We start from the raw sequence: 16,441 nt of genomic DNA, 5'->3' as shown, positions 1-16,441 counted from the left end.
GGGGGAAGGGGACAGGGATAGTGGAGTGATGGAGGTAGATATGTATAGGGGGAAGGGGACAGGGATACTGGAGTGATGGAGGTAGATATGTATAGGGGGAAGGGGACAGGGATACTGGAGTGATGGAGGTAGAAATGTCTGGGGAAGGGGACAGGGATACTGGGTGATAAGGTAGATATGTATAGGGGAAGGTAACAGGGATATTGGAGTGATGGAGGTAGATATGTTTGGGGAAGGGGACAGGGATACTGGAGTGATGGAGGTAGAAATGTCTAGGGGAAGGGGACAGGGATACTGGAGTGATGGAGGTAGATATGTATAGGGGGAAGGGGACAGGGATACTGGAGTGATGGAGGTAGATATGTATAGGGGAAGGTAACAGGGATACTGGAGTGATGGAGGTAGAAATGTCTAGGGGAAGGGGACAGGGATACTGGAGTGATGGAGGTAGATATGTATAGGGGAAGGGGACAGGGATACTGGAGTGATGGAGGTAGATATGTATAGGGGGAAGGGGACAGGGATACTGGGTGATGGAGGTAGAAATGTCTAGGGGAAGGGGACAGGGATACTGGAGTGATGGAGGTAGAAATGTCTAGGGGAAGGGGACAGGGATACTGGAGTGATGGAGGTAGATATGTATAGGGAAGGGGACAGGGATACTGGAGTGATGGAGGTAGATATGTTTAGGGGAAGGGGACAGGGATACTGGAGTGATGGAGGTAGAAATGTCTAGGGGAAGGGGACAGGGATACTGGAGTGATGGAGGTAGATATGTATAGGGGGAAGGGGACAGGGATACTGGAGTGATGGAGGTAGAAATGTCTAGGGGGAAGGGGACAGGGATACTGGAGTGATGGAGGTAGATATTTATAGGGGGAAGGGGACAGGGATACTGGAGTGATGGAGGTAGATATGTATGGGGGAAGGGGACAGGGATACTGGAGTGATGGAGGTGATATCTATAGGGGGAAGGGACAGGGATACTGGAGTGATGGAGGTAGATATGTATAGGGGGAAGGGGACAGGGATACTGGAGTGATGGAGGTAGATATGTATAGGGGAAGGGGACAGGGATACTGGAGTGATGGAGGTAGATATGTATGGGGGAAGGGGACAGGGATACTGGAGTGATGGAAGTAGAAATGTATAGGGAAGGGGACAGGGATACTGGAGTGATGGAGGTAGATATGTATGGGGGAAGGGGACAGGGATAGTGGAGTGATGGAGGTAGATATGTATAGGGGGAAGGGGACAGGGATACTGGAGTGATGGAGGTAGATATGTATAGGGGGAAGGGGACAGGGATACTGGAGTGATGGAGGTAGAAATGTCTAGGGAAGGGGACAGGGATACTGGAGTGATGAGGTAGATATGTATAGGGGGAAGGGGACAGGGATACTGGAGTGATGGAGGTAGATATGTATAGGGGGAAGGGGACAGGGATACTGGAGTGATGGAGGTAGATATGTTTAGGGGGAAGGGGACAGGGATACTGGAGTGATGGAGGTAGAAATGTCTAGGGGAAGGGGACAGGGATACTGGAGTGATGGAGGTAGATATGTTTAGGGGAAGGGGACAGGGATACTGGAGTGATGGAGGTAGAAATGTCTAGGGGAAGGGGACAGGGATACTGGAGTGATAAGGTAGATATGTATAGGGGAAGGTAACAGGGATACTGGAGTGATGGAGGTAGATATGTTTAGGGGAAGGGGACAGGGATACTGGAGTGATGGAGGTAGATATGTATAGGGGGAAGGGGACAGGGATACTGGAGTGATGGAGGTAGATATGTATAGGGGGAAGGGGACAGGGATACTGGAGTGATGGAGGTAGATATGTATGGGGGAAGGGGACAGGGATACTGGAGTGATGGAGGTAGAAATGTCTAGGGGAAGGGGACAGGGATACTGGGTGATGGAGGTAGATATGTATAGGGGAAGGGGACAGGAATACTGGAGTGATGGAGGTAGATATGTATGGGGGAAGGGGACAGGGATACTGGAGTGATGGAGGTAGAAATGTATAGGGGAAGGGGACAGGGATACTGGAGTGATGGAGGTAGATATGTATGGGGGAAGGGGACAGGGATACTGGAGTGATGGAGGTAGATATGTATAGGGGGAAGGGGACAGGGATACTGGAGTGATGGAGGTAGAAATGTCTAGGGGAAGGGAACAGGGATACTGGAGTGATGGAGGTAGATATGTATAGGGAAGGGGACAGGAATACTGGAGTGATGGAGGTAGATATGTATGGGGGAAGGGGACAGGGATACTGGAGTGATGGAGGTAGAAATGTATAGGGGGAAGGGACAGGGATACTGGAGTGATGGAGGTAGATATGTATGGGGGAAGGGGACAGGGATACTGGAGTGATGGAGGTGATATGTATAGGGGAAGGGGACAGGGATACTGGAGTGATGGAGGTAGATATGTATAGGGGAAGGGGACAGGGATACTGGAGTGATGGAGGTAGATATGTATAGGGGGAAGGGGACAGGGATACTGGAGTGATGGAGGTAGATATGTATAGGGGAAGGGGACAGGGATACTGGAGTGATAAGGTAGATATGTATAGGGGAAGGTAACAGGGATACTGGAGTGATGGAGGTAGATATGTTTAGGGGAAGGGGACAGGGATACTGGAGTGATGGAGGTAGAAATGTCTGGGGGAAGGGACAGGGATACTGGAGTGATGGAGGTAGATATGTATAGGGAAGGGGACAGGGATACTGGAGTGATGGAGGTAGATATGTATGGGGGGAAGGGGACAGGGATACTGGAGTGATGGAGATAGATATGTATAGGGGGAAGGGGACAGGGATACTGGGTGAAGGAGGTAGATATGTATAGGGGGAAGGGGACAGGGATACTGGAGTGATGGAGGTAGATATGTATAGGGGAAGGGGACAGGGATACTGGAGTGATGGAGGTAGATATGTATAGGGGGAAGGGGACAGGGATACTGGAGTGATGGAGGTAGAAATGTCTAGGGGAAGGGGACAGGGATACTGGAGTGATGGAGGTAGATATGTATAGGGGAAGGGGACAGGGATACTGGAGTGATGGAGGTAGATATGTATAGGGGGAAGGGGACAGGGATACTGGAGTGATGGAGGTAGAAATGTCTAGGGGAAGGGGACAGGGATACTGGAGTGATGGAGGTAGATATGTATGGGGGAAGGGGACAGGGATACTGGAGTGATGGAGGTAGATATGTATAGGGGGAAGGGGACAGGGATACTGGAGTGATGGAGGTAGAAATGTATAGGGGAAGGGACAGGGATACTGGAGTGATGGAGGTAGATATGTATAGGGGGAAGGGGACAGGGATACTGGAGTGATGGAGGTAGATATGTATAGGGGAAGGGGACAGGGATACTGGAGTGATGGAGGTAGAAATGTCTAGGGAAGGGGACAGGGATACTGGAGTGATGGAGGTAGATATGTATGGGGGAAGGGGACAGGGATACTGGAGTGATGGAGGTAGATATGTATGGGGGGAAGGGGACAGGGATACTGGAGTGATGGAGGTAGAAATGTATAGGGGAAGGGGACAGGGATACTGGAGTGATGGAGGTAGATATGTATGGGGGAAGGGGACAGGGATACTGGAGTGATGGAGGTGATATCTATAGGGGAAGGGGACAGGGATAGTGGAGTGATGGAGGTAGATATGTATAGGGGAAGGGGACAGGGATACTGGAGTGATGGAGGTAGATATGTATAGGGGGAAGGGGACAGGGATACTGGAGTGATGGAGGTAGAAATGTCTAGGGGAAGGGGACAGGGATACTGGAGTGATAAGGTAGATATGTATGGGGAAGGGACAGGGATACTGGAGTGATGGAGGTAGATATGTTTAGGGGAAGGGGACAGGGATACTGGAGTGATGGAGGTAGAAATGTCTAGGGGAAGGGGACAGGGATACTGGAGTGATGGAGGTAGATATGTATAGGGGGAAGGGGACAGGGATACTGGAGTGATGGAGGTAGATATGTATAGGGGAAGGGGACAGGGATACTGGAGTGATGGAGGTAGAAATGTCTGGGGGAAGGGGACAGGGATACTGGGTGATGAGGTAGATATGTATAGGGAAGGGGACAGGGATACTGGAGTGATGGAGGTAGATATGTATGGGGGAAGGGGACAGGGATACTGGAGTGATAAGGTAGATATGTATAGGGGAAGGTAACAGGGATACTGGAGTGATGGAGGTAGATATGTTTAGGGGGAAGGGGACAGGGATACTGGAGTGATGGAGGTAGAAATGTCTAGGGGAAGGGGACAGGGATACTGGAGTGATGGAGGTAGATATGTATAGGGAAGGGGACAGGGATACTGGAGTGATGGAGGTAGATATGTATAGGGGGAAGGGGACAGGGATACTGGAGTGATGGAGGTAGAAATGTCTAGGGGAAGGGGACAGGGATACTGGAGTGATGGAGGTAGAAATGTCTAGGGGAAGGGACAGGGATACTGGAGTGATGGAGGTAGATATGTATAGGGGGAAGGGGACAGGGATACTGGAGTGATGGAGGTAGATATGTATAGGGGGAAGGGGACAGGGATACTGGAGTGATGGAGGTAGAAATGTCTAGGGGAAGGGGACAGGGATACTGGAGTGATGGAGGTAGATATGTATAGGGGAAGGGGACAGGGATACTGGAGTGATGGAGGTAGATATGTATAGGGGGAAGGGGACAGGGATACTGGAGTGATGGAGGTAGATATGTATGGGGGAAGGGGACAGGGATACTGGAGTGATGGAGGTGATATCTATAGGGGAAGGGGACAGGGATACTGGAGTGATAAGGTAGATATGTATAGGGAAGGTAACAGGGATACTGGAGTGATGGAGGTAGATATGTTTAGGGGAAGGGGACAGGGATACTGGAGTGATGGAGGTAGAAATGTCTAGGGAAGGGGACAGGGATACTGGAGTGATGGAGGTAGATATGTATAGGGGGAAGGGGACAGGGATACTGGAGTGATGGAGGTAGATATGTATGGGGGAAGGGGACAGGGATACTGGAGTGATGGAGGTAGAAATGTCTAGGGGGAAGGGGACAGGGATACTGGAGTGATGGAGGTAGATATGTATGGGGGAAGGGGACAGGGATACTGGAGTGATGGAGGTAGAAATGTATAGGGGAAGGGGCAGGGATACTGGAGTGATGGAGGTAGATATGTATGGGGGAAGGGGACAGGGATACTGGAGTGATGGAGGTGATATCTATAGGGGGAAGGGGACAGGGATAGTGGAGTGATGGAGGTAGATATGTATAGGGGGAAGGGGACAGGGATACTGGAGTGATGGAGGTAGATATGTATAGGGGAAGGGGACAGGGATACTGGAGTGATGGAGGTAGAAATGTCTAGGGGAAGGGGACAGGGATACTGGAGTGATAAGGTAGATATGTATAGGGGAAGGTAACAGGGATATTGGAGTGATGGAGGTAGATATGTTTAGGGGAAGGGGACAGGGATACTGGAGTGATGGAGGTAGAAATGTCTAGGGGAAGGGGACAGGGATACTGGAGTGATGGAGGTAGATATGTATAGGGGAAGGGGACAGGGATACTGGAGTGATGGAGGTAGATATGTCTAGGGGAAGGGGACAGGGATACTGGAGTGATGGAGGTAGATATGTATGGGGGAAGGGGACAGGGATACTGGAGTGATGGAGGTAGAAATGTATAGGGGAAGGGGACAGGGATACTGGAGTGATGGAGGTAGATATGTATAGGGGGAAGGGGACAGGGATACTGGAGTGATGGAGGTAGATATGTATAGGGGAAGGGACAGGGATACTGGAGTGATGGAGGTAGATATGTATAGGGGGAAGGGGACAGGGATACTGGAGTGATGGAGGTAGATATGTATGGGGGGAAGGGGACAGGGATACTGGAGTGATGGAGGTAGAAATGTACTGACTTGCCTAGTTAAATAAAGGTAAAATAAGAATTTGATATATATACACGTATAGATTAGAGCAGCAGACATATCCCTGGACTACATAAGACAGGCTCTGGCGTGTGTGTGTACTAACAAACTACATGCCGACTGTATGAGACGGTATATCCACACACACGCTACTTCATACAGTGTCATGAATTTAGTGTGGTGTTATGAACTGCACAACAAGGATAGTAGACAGTGAGGTGGGAGTAATAAGCCTGTAATAAATATGTAATTGCAATGAGGAAATGTGTTTAGGAAATGTGTTGCAATGAGAAAGAAAGAAAGAAAGATAGAAATGAGAAATGATCAAATAAAGACAGTATGGCAGGTCACCACTTGGCATAATGTTAAAAGCAGTGATGCAGGTGAAGGTACAGAACAAAATCAGAATTACAGCAAAGGATTTTGACATACATTACCGTACTCTGACTCAGTATTGTCAAACGGTTACCAGAGAAGCAGTTGAAAGTCAGACAGCCAAGCCAACAACAATATTTGGCTATACAAAACCACGGCAGGTTTCTTCCACCTGATATAGAGATGCAGCTTGTATATGACTAGGTCAGCTGACATTTACTTTGGTCTGTTGCCAAGTGAGTTCAGAAGACTTGCCTACCAGTTTGCTGTGGCACAGCAGCTGTAGTTAGCGCCAATGTGGGCAGAAAAAGGCCAGCTCGGAGTGGCTTACAGGCTTCTTAAAGCACTACCCAATGCTGTCGCTGAGAAAGAAGGAGGCAACTAGCCTTGGCAGGACAAGTAGCTTCTTCGACAATGTGGCATAAGTGATACAGAGATATACATTTTGGACCAGGAGACATACGGAATGTCGGTGAAACTGGGGTGACCACTGTACATAAACCTGACAGAGTGGTGGGCAGACGTGGATTGAAACAAGCAGGGTCACTGACCTCCGCTGAAAGGGGAACCCTCGTCACAGTTCCGTCTCAGCCACAAGGAAAAGTATACCTCCATATTTTATATCCCCCCCTCCCGTGTCAACATTCACAATCATTTCCTGATCAACGGGACACCTGGCCCAAAAAGGAAGGGAAAATCCCTCCGGGTGGATGAAAGATGTGCACTTTGTTGACTTCCTGAAACATTTTGTCGAGCGTACAAAGTACTGAAAGGAGAAGCCCCGTTTGTTTACTCCTTTTGGACAAAACCACAAGTCTCATCTGTCCATTGATGGACTCAATTATGCCAAAGAAAATGGCGTAATTATGCTGTCATTCCCACCACATTGCTCTCATCGGCTTCAACCCTTCAACCCCAGCACCATTCCAGCCCTGCCAGGCACCAGCACCATTCCAGCGCTGCCAGGCACCAGCACCATTCCAGCGCTGCCAGGCACCAGCACCATTCCAGCGCTGCCAGGCACCATTCCAGCCCTGCCAGGCACCATTCCAGCCCTGCCAGCACAATTCCAACCCTGCCAGCACCATTCCAGCCCTGCCAGGCACCAGCACCATTCCAGCCCTGCCAGCACCATTCCAACCCTGCCAGCACCATTCCAACCCTGCCAGGCTCCAGCACCATTCCAACCCTGCCAGCACCATTCCAACCCTGCCAGCACCATTCCAACCCTGCCAGCACCATTCCAACCCTGCCAGGTTCCAGCACCATTCCAACCCTGCCAGCACCATTCCAACCCTGCCAGGCTCCAGCACCATTCCAACCCTGCCAGGCACCATTCCAACCCTGCCAGCACCATTCCAACCCTGCCAGCACCATTCCAACCCTGCCAGCACCATTCCAACCCTGCCAGCACCATTCCAACCCTGCCAGGCTCCAGCACCATTCCAGCCCTGCCAGGCACCGGCACCATTCCAGCCCTGCCTAGCACGAGCTCAGACGCAGACCTGCCCAGTTCTTATGCTAGCACCAGCTCACCCATGTCCAGTGAACAACCCAACCCCTTGATTAGTTCTATCAGCTAGTCTAGAATACATAGAACATAGAACAATATGCCTACCGCTCGTGTGGCGTCCCCAAAGTCTATCTTTAGGCGTCCCATGGCTCTGATGATGGCGATGATAGACTGGATTGTGTTGCTGTACACCACCACTCTGTACTGTTTACACTCCTCCTCAGAGTAGCCGGCCTCATGGATGATCCTGAATGGGAGGACATAGAGGTTGATCTTTTTTACATTTTCAGATCAGACCCGGGTTTCTAAAACATGAAATATATATATTTTTTTAAATACTCCCCCAAGTAGGGTAGCGACTTTTACAAAGTTCCTGGTTTGCGGAAATCTTGGTTGGTGAATTCTCTTCTTATTCCAGTAATTCTTCAACTGGGATATCTGGAAATAAACCTAGTCATTTTAGGGAAGGTTTCTGGAAGTAAACCTAGTCATTTTAGGGAAGGTTTCTGGAAGTAAACCTAGTCATTTTAGGGAAGGTTTCTGGAAATAAACCTAGTCATTTTAGGGAAGGTTTCTGCAAATAAACCTAGTCATTTTAGAGAAGGTTTCTGGAAATAAACCTAGTCATTTTAGGAAAGGTTTCTGGAAATAAACCTAGTCATTTTAGGAAGGTTTCTGGAAATAAACCTAGTCATTTTGGGGAATGTTTCTGGAAATAAACCTAGTCGTTTTAAGGAAGGTTTCTGGAAATAAAGCTAGTCATTTTAGGGAAGGTTTCTGGAAATAAACCTAGTCATTTTAGGGAAGGTTTCTGGAAATAAACCTAGTCATTTTAGGGAAGGTTTCTGGAAATAAAGTTACATGATTTGGCTTCACAGAAGTCTCTAGTCTAAGGGCTGACTGAAATGCTCCTGGATGTGTGGACATGTAGGACAAGACATTTCAAAAACCAATCATCTTTTAATAGCATGGTGAATTGTGCATGAGTGACGAGGCGTGGGCTTTCTTAATGTGGGAATCCAGGGTTGGGAGTCTATTCAGGCCATTCCAGGCCAGCATCTGTGGCCATTGTTCAGTTTGTTATGTAATGGGTGCTTCCTCCATCCTCGCTCTGCCTGAGCAGTGCCATGCTAAATGAGGCTAGCGTCTCTATATGCATACACAGAACACGGTCACACGCACGCACAAACACGCACACACAGAAGACACACACAGACTGACAGAGCTGAACTCAGCTGTCGATACCGATTCTCCCTGAACCATTAAGCCCTCAGAAAATACTGTACATATTCCGAATGCCATTTTTTTAATCAGTCAACTGTTTGATAAGTTAAAATGATCAGTTACACAACTTATTAAAATGTCATCACCAGAAATGGTAACAGTAACCTTTGATTTTGTTCATAGAAGTTTGTCAGAATCCAGTTTGGACTGAAACATGCCACCATCCATCCTGGTGTATGTGAGTTTGATAGAATTCCATTTGGACTGAAACATGCCACCATCCATCCTGGTGTATGTGAGTTTGATAGAATTCCATTTGGACTGAAACATGCCACCATCCATCCTGGTGTATGTGAGTTTGATAGAATTCCATTTGGACTGAAACATGCCACCATCCATCCTGGTGTATGTGAGTTTGATAGAATTCCATTTGGACTGAAACATGCCACCATCCATCCTGGTGTATGTGAGTTTGATAGAATTCCATTTGGACTGAAACATGCCACCATCCATCCTGGTGTATGTGAGTTTGATAGAATTCCATTTTGAAACATGCCACCTGACTGAAAATGCCACCATCCATCCTGGTGTATGTGAGTTTGATAGAATTCCATTTGGACTGAAACATGCCACCATCCATCCTGGTGTATGTGAGTTTGTCAGAATCCAGTTTGGACTGAAACATGCCACCATCCATCCTGGTGTATGTGAGTTTGTCAGAATCCAGTTTGGACTGAAACATGCCACCATCCATCCTGGTGTATGTGAGTTTGATAGAATTCCATTTGGGCTGCAACTAGAGCTGAACGATTAACAACCCCCCCCCTGATATTTATACACCCCCCCCCCTCTGATAATTAAACAACTAAGTGACCGATTCAATTAGTTGAATTCCGTTTAGTTCATTTTTGTGTGAGCTCAACGCACCGTTTCTCTAAAGGCAAATCCTATCAAGCACGAGAGACATCACATCAAGAATGAACTGTGGGACGCTGTAGGGAGTTGTAGTTTTCAATAGGCAAAATACTCAAACCTAGTTCAGCGCAGAAAACATTGTAATTAACAACAATGAGCAGGATCCATTGCGCTTATTCTTCCCGGCAGAGCACAAAGACCACATGAGAGAGGAATGTACACAACCCAGCAAACGAGAGGGATAGAGACCATTCAGGAGGTATAGCTCTACTAACCGATTGATAGTTGTAGCAGTCTTGAAACCATGTCTTACCTACTTTGAAGAACTATTAAAATGGTGATTTTATCAAACAGGTCTGCAGCACGGGCCGCCGTGACATTTACATTACATTTAAGTCATTTAGCAGACGCTCTTATCCAGAGCGACTTACAACCCAATGATCACGTGCAGCCGTGACAACCCAATGATCACGTGCAGCCGTGACAACCCAATGATCACAGGCCCAGCCTTTTCACTAGCCAAGATGAGCTTGAATAGTTGGGGACCACAGAGAAAGTTAGACCAGTATTAAACATTATGAGAACAGATTATTGAATGGGGAAAAACATTAAGAACACTTCCGTGACAGACGGACCATCATCTACTACTTCCGTGACAGACTGGCCATCATCTACTACTTCCGTGACAGACGGACCATCATCTACTACTTCCGTGACAGACTGACCATCATCTACTACTTCCGTGACAGACTGACCATCATCTACTACTTCCGTGACAGACTGACCATCATCTACTACTTCCGTGACAGACGGACCATCATCTACTACTTCCGTGACAGACTGACCATCATCTACTACTTCCGTGACAGACTGGCCATTATCTACTACTTCCATGACAGACTGACCATCATCTACTACTTCCATGACAGACTGACCATCATCTACTACTTCCGTGACAGACTGACCAGGTGAATCCAGGTAAATACTATTAAGAGAGTAAATGGGCAAGACAAATTTTTTTTTAAGTTGCCTTTGAATGGGGAATGGTAGTATGTAGGTGCCAGGCACAGGGGTTTGAGTCAAGAACTGCAACGCTACTGGGTTTTTTCACACTCAACAGATTCCTGTGTGTATCAAGAATGTATCAAGAATGGTTTACCACCCAAAGTACAGTACCAGTCAAAAATGTGGACACACCTACACGGTGACCTCACCTGGCTTAACCGGTGCCTCTAGAGACAAAACTTCTCATCGTCACTCAATGCCTAGGTTTACCTCCACTGTACTCACATCCTACCATACCCTTGTTTGTACATTATGCCTTGAATCTATTCTTCCGCGCCCAGAAATCTGCTCCTTTACTCTGTTCCGAACGCACAAGACGACCAGTTCTTATAGCCTTTAGCCATACCCTTACCCTACTCCTCCTCTGTTCCTCTGGTGATGTAGAGGTGAATCCAGGCCTTGCAGCCCCCAGCACCACTCCCATTCCCCAGACGCTCTCATTTGTTGACTTCTGTAACCATAAAAGCCTTGGTTTCATGCATGTCAACATCAGAAGCCTCCTCCCTAAGTCCATCCCCAAATACAACTTCTTCGACAAGATAGAACTGCCAAAGGGGGCGGAGTTGCAATCTACTGCAGAGATAGCGTGCAGAGTTCTGTCACACTATCCAGTTTTGTGCCCAAACAATTCGAGCTTCTACTTTTTTAAAACTACTTTCCAGAAACAAGTCTCTCACTGTTGCCGCTTGTTATAGACCCCCTTCAGCCCACAGCTGTGCCCTGGACACCACAGACCACACAGACCACGTGTAACCACACCAGCCCAGGACCTCCACAACCACAGACCACGTGTAACCACACCAGCCCAGGACCTCCACAACCACAGACCACGTGTAACAACACCAGCCCAGGACCTCCACAACCACAGACCACGTGTAACAACACCAGCCCAGAACCTCCACAACCACAGACCACGTGTACAACACCAGCCCAGAACCTCCACAACCACAGACCACGTGTAACAACACCAGCCCAGGACCTCCACATCCGGTTTCTTCACCTTCGGGATCGTCTGAAACCACCTGGACAGCTGATGAAACTGTGGGTTTGCACAACTGAATAATTGCTGCAAACTATTAGAAACAGTCTAAGGGAAGCTCATCTGCATGCTCGTCGTCCTCGCAAGGGCTTAACCGACTTCAGTGGGCAAATGCTCACCTTAGATGGCCACTGGCTGGCACGCTGTAGAAGTGTGCTCTTCATGGATGAATCTGGGTTTCAACTGTACCGGGCAGATGGCATGTATGATGTCGTGTGGGTGAACGGTTTGCTAATGTTAACGTTGTGAACAGAGTGCCCCATGGTGGTGGTGGGGTTATGGTATGGGCAGGCATAAGCTACGAACAACAAACACAATTGAATTTTATCGATGGCTATTTGAATGCACAGATATGCAGTGACAAGATCCTGAGGCCCATTGTCGTGCCATTCATACGCCGCCATCACCTCATGTTTCAGCATGATAATGCACAGCCCCAATTCCTGGAAGCTGAAAATGTCACAGTTCTTCCATGGCCTGCATACTCACCAGACATGTGAGGAGTGGGGCAACATTCCACAGGCCACAAATCAACAGGCTGATCAACTCTATGTGAAGGAGATATGCAGCGTGACACGAGGCAAATGGTGGTCACACCAGATACTGACTGGTTTTCTGATCCACACCAGATACTGACTGGTTTTCTGATCCACACCAGATACTGACTGGTTTTCTGATCCACACCAGATACTGACTGGTTTTCTGATCCACACCAGATACTGACTGGTTTTCTGATCCACACCAGATACTGACTGGTTTTCTGATCCACACCAGATACTGACTGGTTTTCTGATCCACACCAGATACTGACTGGTTTTCAAGATCCACACCAGATACGGACTGGTTTTCTGATCCACACCAGATACTGACTGGTTTTCAAGATCCACACCAGATACGGACTGGTTTTCTGATCCACACCAGATACTGACTGGTTTTCTGATCCACACCAGATACTGACTGGTTTTCAAGATCCACACCAGATACTGACTGGTTTTCAAGATCCACACCAGATACGGACTGGTTTTCTGATCCACACCAGATACGGACTGGTTTTCTGATCCAATCCCCTACTTTTTTTTAACAGGTATCTGTGACCAACAGACACATATCTGTATTCCCAGTCATGTGAAATCCATAGATTACACCTAATGAATGTATTTAAATTCATATTTGAAATTGTTGCATGTTGTGTTTATATTTATATTTTTGTTCACTATACAGTAGGACAGAGATGTTCCTAGCGCACAAACGTTTTTGAGAAAGATATTTTTAAACATAACATTCTGTTGAGAAACTGATGAATTAAAGTTCATTTGTTTATGTAAATATCTTAAAATGTAGCAATTTTAAGGTTTGTGTCATTAGATTTGGGATGGGATCGCAAGACATTTAAGGGGTAGAAACAAAATGGGGTCCCAAGAAATTCTGGCGGGAAAAATAAATGGGGTCATCGCTGAAAATGTTTGAATACCACTGTATTAGATGGTTGTCTAAGATATTGAATAATAAAGTCAAACAAAATATACACACTCAGTGGCGAATATATTAGGTACATCCATCCAGTAACAGGTCGGACCCCAACTTTAACCTCCAGAACAGCATGGAAACGTTGCTCAATTTGAATCAAGGGACCGCTCGTGTGCCAGGAAAACATTCCCCACACCATTACACAAACAGCCTGTACCGCAGACACTAGACAGGATGGGGCCATGGACTCATGCTGTTTATTCCAAATCCTATCATCAGCATGACACAACAGGAACTGGAATTCATCAAACAAGGCAATGTTTTTCCCACTCGTGTGCCCACTGGAACTGCTGCTTCTTCTTCTTCTTGTTTTTAGCTGATAGGAGTGGAACCCGGTGTGGCCGTCTGCTGCAAAAGCCCATCCATGACAAGGATCGACTAGTTGTGGCTTCCGAAATGCCGTTCTGCACACCACTGTGGCACTGCGCCGTTATTTGTGGGCCCGCCTGTTAGCTTGTACGATTCTTGCCATTCTCCTTCGACCTCCAATCAACGAGCTGTTTTCGCCCACAGGACTGCCGCTGAATGGATGTTTTTTTGTTTGTTGCACCATTCACACATTCACCCTAGACACAGTCATGCATGAAGAGCCCAGGAGGCCGGATATATCTAAAATACTGCCACCAACGATCATTCCACGCTCAAAGACGCTTAGGTCACTAGTTTTGCCCATTCTAATGTTCAAACGAACAGTAACTGAATGCCTCGATGCCTGTCTGCCTGATTTATATACAGTTGAAGTCGGAAGTTTACATACAGCGTAGCCAAAAAACATTTCAATTACATTTTTCACAATTCCTGACATTTAATCTAAATAAAAATTCCCTGTCTCAGGTCAGTTAGGATCACCACTATTTTAAGAATGTGAAATGTCTGAATAATAGTAGAGAGAATGATTTATTTAGGCTTTAATTTCTATCATCACATTCCCAGTGGGTCAGAAGTTTATATACACTCAATTAATATTTGGTAGCATTGCCTTTAAATTGTTTAACTTGGGTCAAACGTTTCGTGTAGCCTTCCATAAGCTTCCCACAAGAAGTTGGGTGAATTTTGGCCTATTCCTCCTGACAGAGCTGGTGTATCTGAGTCAGGTTTGTAGGCCTCCTTGCTCGCACACACTTCTTCGGTTCTGCCCACAAATTTGACAGGATTGAGGTCAGGGCTGTGATGGCCACTCCAATACCTTGACTTTCTTGTCCTTAAGCCATTTTGCCACAACTTTAGAAGTATGCTTGGGGTCATTGTCCATTTGGAAGACCCATTTCCGACCAAGCTTTAACTTCCTGACTGATGTCTTGAGATGTTGCTTCAATATATCCACATAATTTTCCCTCCTCATGATGCCATCTATTTTGTGAAGTGCACCAGTCCCTCCTGCAGCAAAGCACCCCCACAACATGATGCTGGCACCCCCGTGCTTCACGTTTGGGATGGTGTTCTTCAGCTTGCAGCATCCTCCTTCCTGAGCGGTATGACAACTGCGTGGTCCCATGGTGTTTATACTTGGGTACTTTTGTTTGCACAGATGAACGTGGTACCTTCAGAACGTGGTACCTTCAGAACGTGGTACCTTCAGAACGTGGTACCTTCAGGCATGTGGGAATTGCTCCCAAGGATGAACCAGACTTGTGGAGGTCTACAATTCTTTTCCTGAGGTCTTCGCTGATTTCTTTTGATTTTCCCAGGATGTTAAGCAAAGAGGCAGGGAGTTTGAAGGTAGGCCTTGAAATACATCCACAGGTACACCTCCAATTTATGTTAATTAGCCTATCAGAAACTTCTAAAGCCATGACATCATTTTCTGGAATTTTCCAATCTGTTTAAAGGCAGTCAACTTAGTGTATGCAAACTTCTGACCCACTGGAATTGTGATACAGTGAATTATAAGTGAAATAATCTGTCTGTAAACAATTGTTGGAAAAATTACTTGTGTCATGCACAAAGTAGATGTCCTAACCGACTTGCCACTAACTATAGTTTGTTAACAAGAAATTTGTGAAGTGGTTGAAAAACGAGTTTTAATGACTCCAACCTAAGTGTTTGTAAACTTCCGACTTCAACTGTGGCAAGACACGGCCACATGACTCACTGTCTCTAAGAGCAATCCATTTTCATGAAAGGGGTGGTGTACCTAATAAACTGGCCAGTGTATACACACACACACACACACACACACACAACTGAAATATTTTATTTAAGCAAAGTAAAGCGAATAAATGATGGTTAATAAGTGATAACCAGTAATGAGCAGTCACTACCGTCATGGGGCTCTTTATTCTTTGTGGATAGAGACAATGGAATGTTTTCAATGTTTTGCCAGCTGATTGTTAGCAATATTTGGCTTTGGGATCTCAATTAAAAAGCTCTAAAATAATTTCAAGGTCATATTTCCTAACGCCCATCTAGTAAAATAAAACGTGATCATTAAACAAAATTGTTTTTTTTTTTAAATCGCTAAGCACTAATCGCTACAACATTCTACCCATGAAAACATAATGAATAGAACAGGCTTGGAATCTCATCACCATCTCATTCTAGTTCTGTGCTGCTTCCATCAAAGAGAGTGAGCGTTTCATAGAATGCAGTTTGGACTGCAAAGTGCTCACATCGTGAAGTGGTTGAACTTACTTCATCTGCTTCACTATTGTACTTTTCCCAGACTCCCCAGCACCTGAAAAGAGGAAAAGAGACATCAATTACAGGAGAACTAGGCCTATATTTGTTAGCCTACAACAGTTGGTTCTCTCTCTCACTCACTCTCAGCTGTACTCCCTGTTCACCTATGACTGCGTGGCCAAGCACGCCTACAACAGTTGGTTCTCTCTCACTCAC

At 46.7% G+C, this 16,441-nt stretch overlaps 1 protein-coding gene across 2 annotated transcripts in view; it reads right to left on the bottom strand.

The window, feature by feature from the left end:
• LOC115132538 (guanine nucleotide-binding protein G(i) subunit alpha-3-like) overlaps positions 1-16,441 on the bottom strand; it is a 99,109-nt gene that overhangs the window by 65,593 nt on the left and 17,075 nt on the right. For both annotated transcript variants that reach the window (XM_065020949.1, XM_029665284.2), the window contains exons 2-3: positions 16,238-16,280; positions 7,942-8,083 (exon numbers count right to left, since the gene is read on the bottom strand). In XM_065020949.1, coding sequence (XP_064877021.1) covers positions 7,942-8,083; positions 16,238-16,280 — 185 coding nt within the window. The remainder of the gene's footprint in view (positions 1-7,941; positions 8,084-16,237; positions 16,281-16,441) is intronic.

The sequence above is a fragment of the Oncorhynchus nerka genome, linkage group LG7, assembly GCF_034236695.1.
Source record: "Oncorhynchus nerka isolate Pitt River linkage group LG7, Oner_Uvic_2.0, whole genome shotgun sequence".
Classification (NCBI taxonomy): domain Eukaryota; kingdom Metazoa; phylum Chordata; class Actinopteri; order Salmoniformes; family Salmonidae; genus Oncorhynchus; species Oncorhynchus nerka.
Note: the sequence above shows the minus strand (reverse complement) of the source record. Positions and strands in the feature narration are given on the sequence as shown.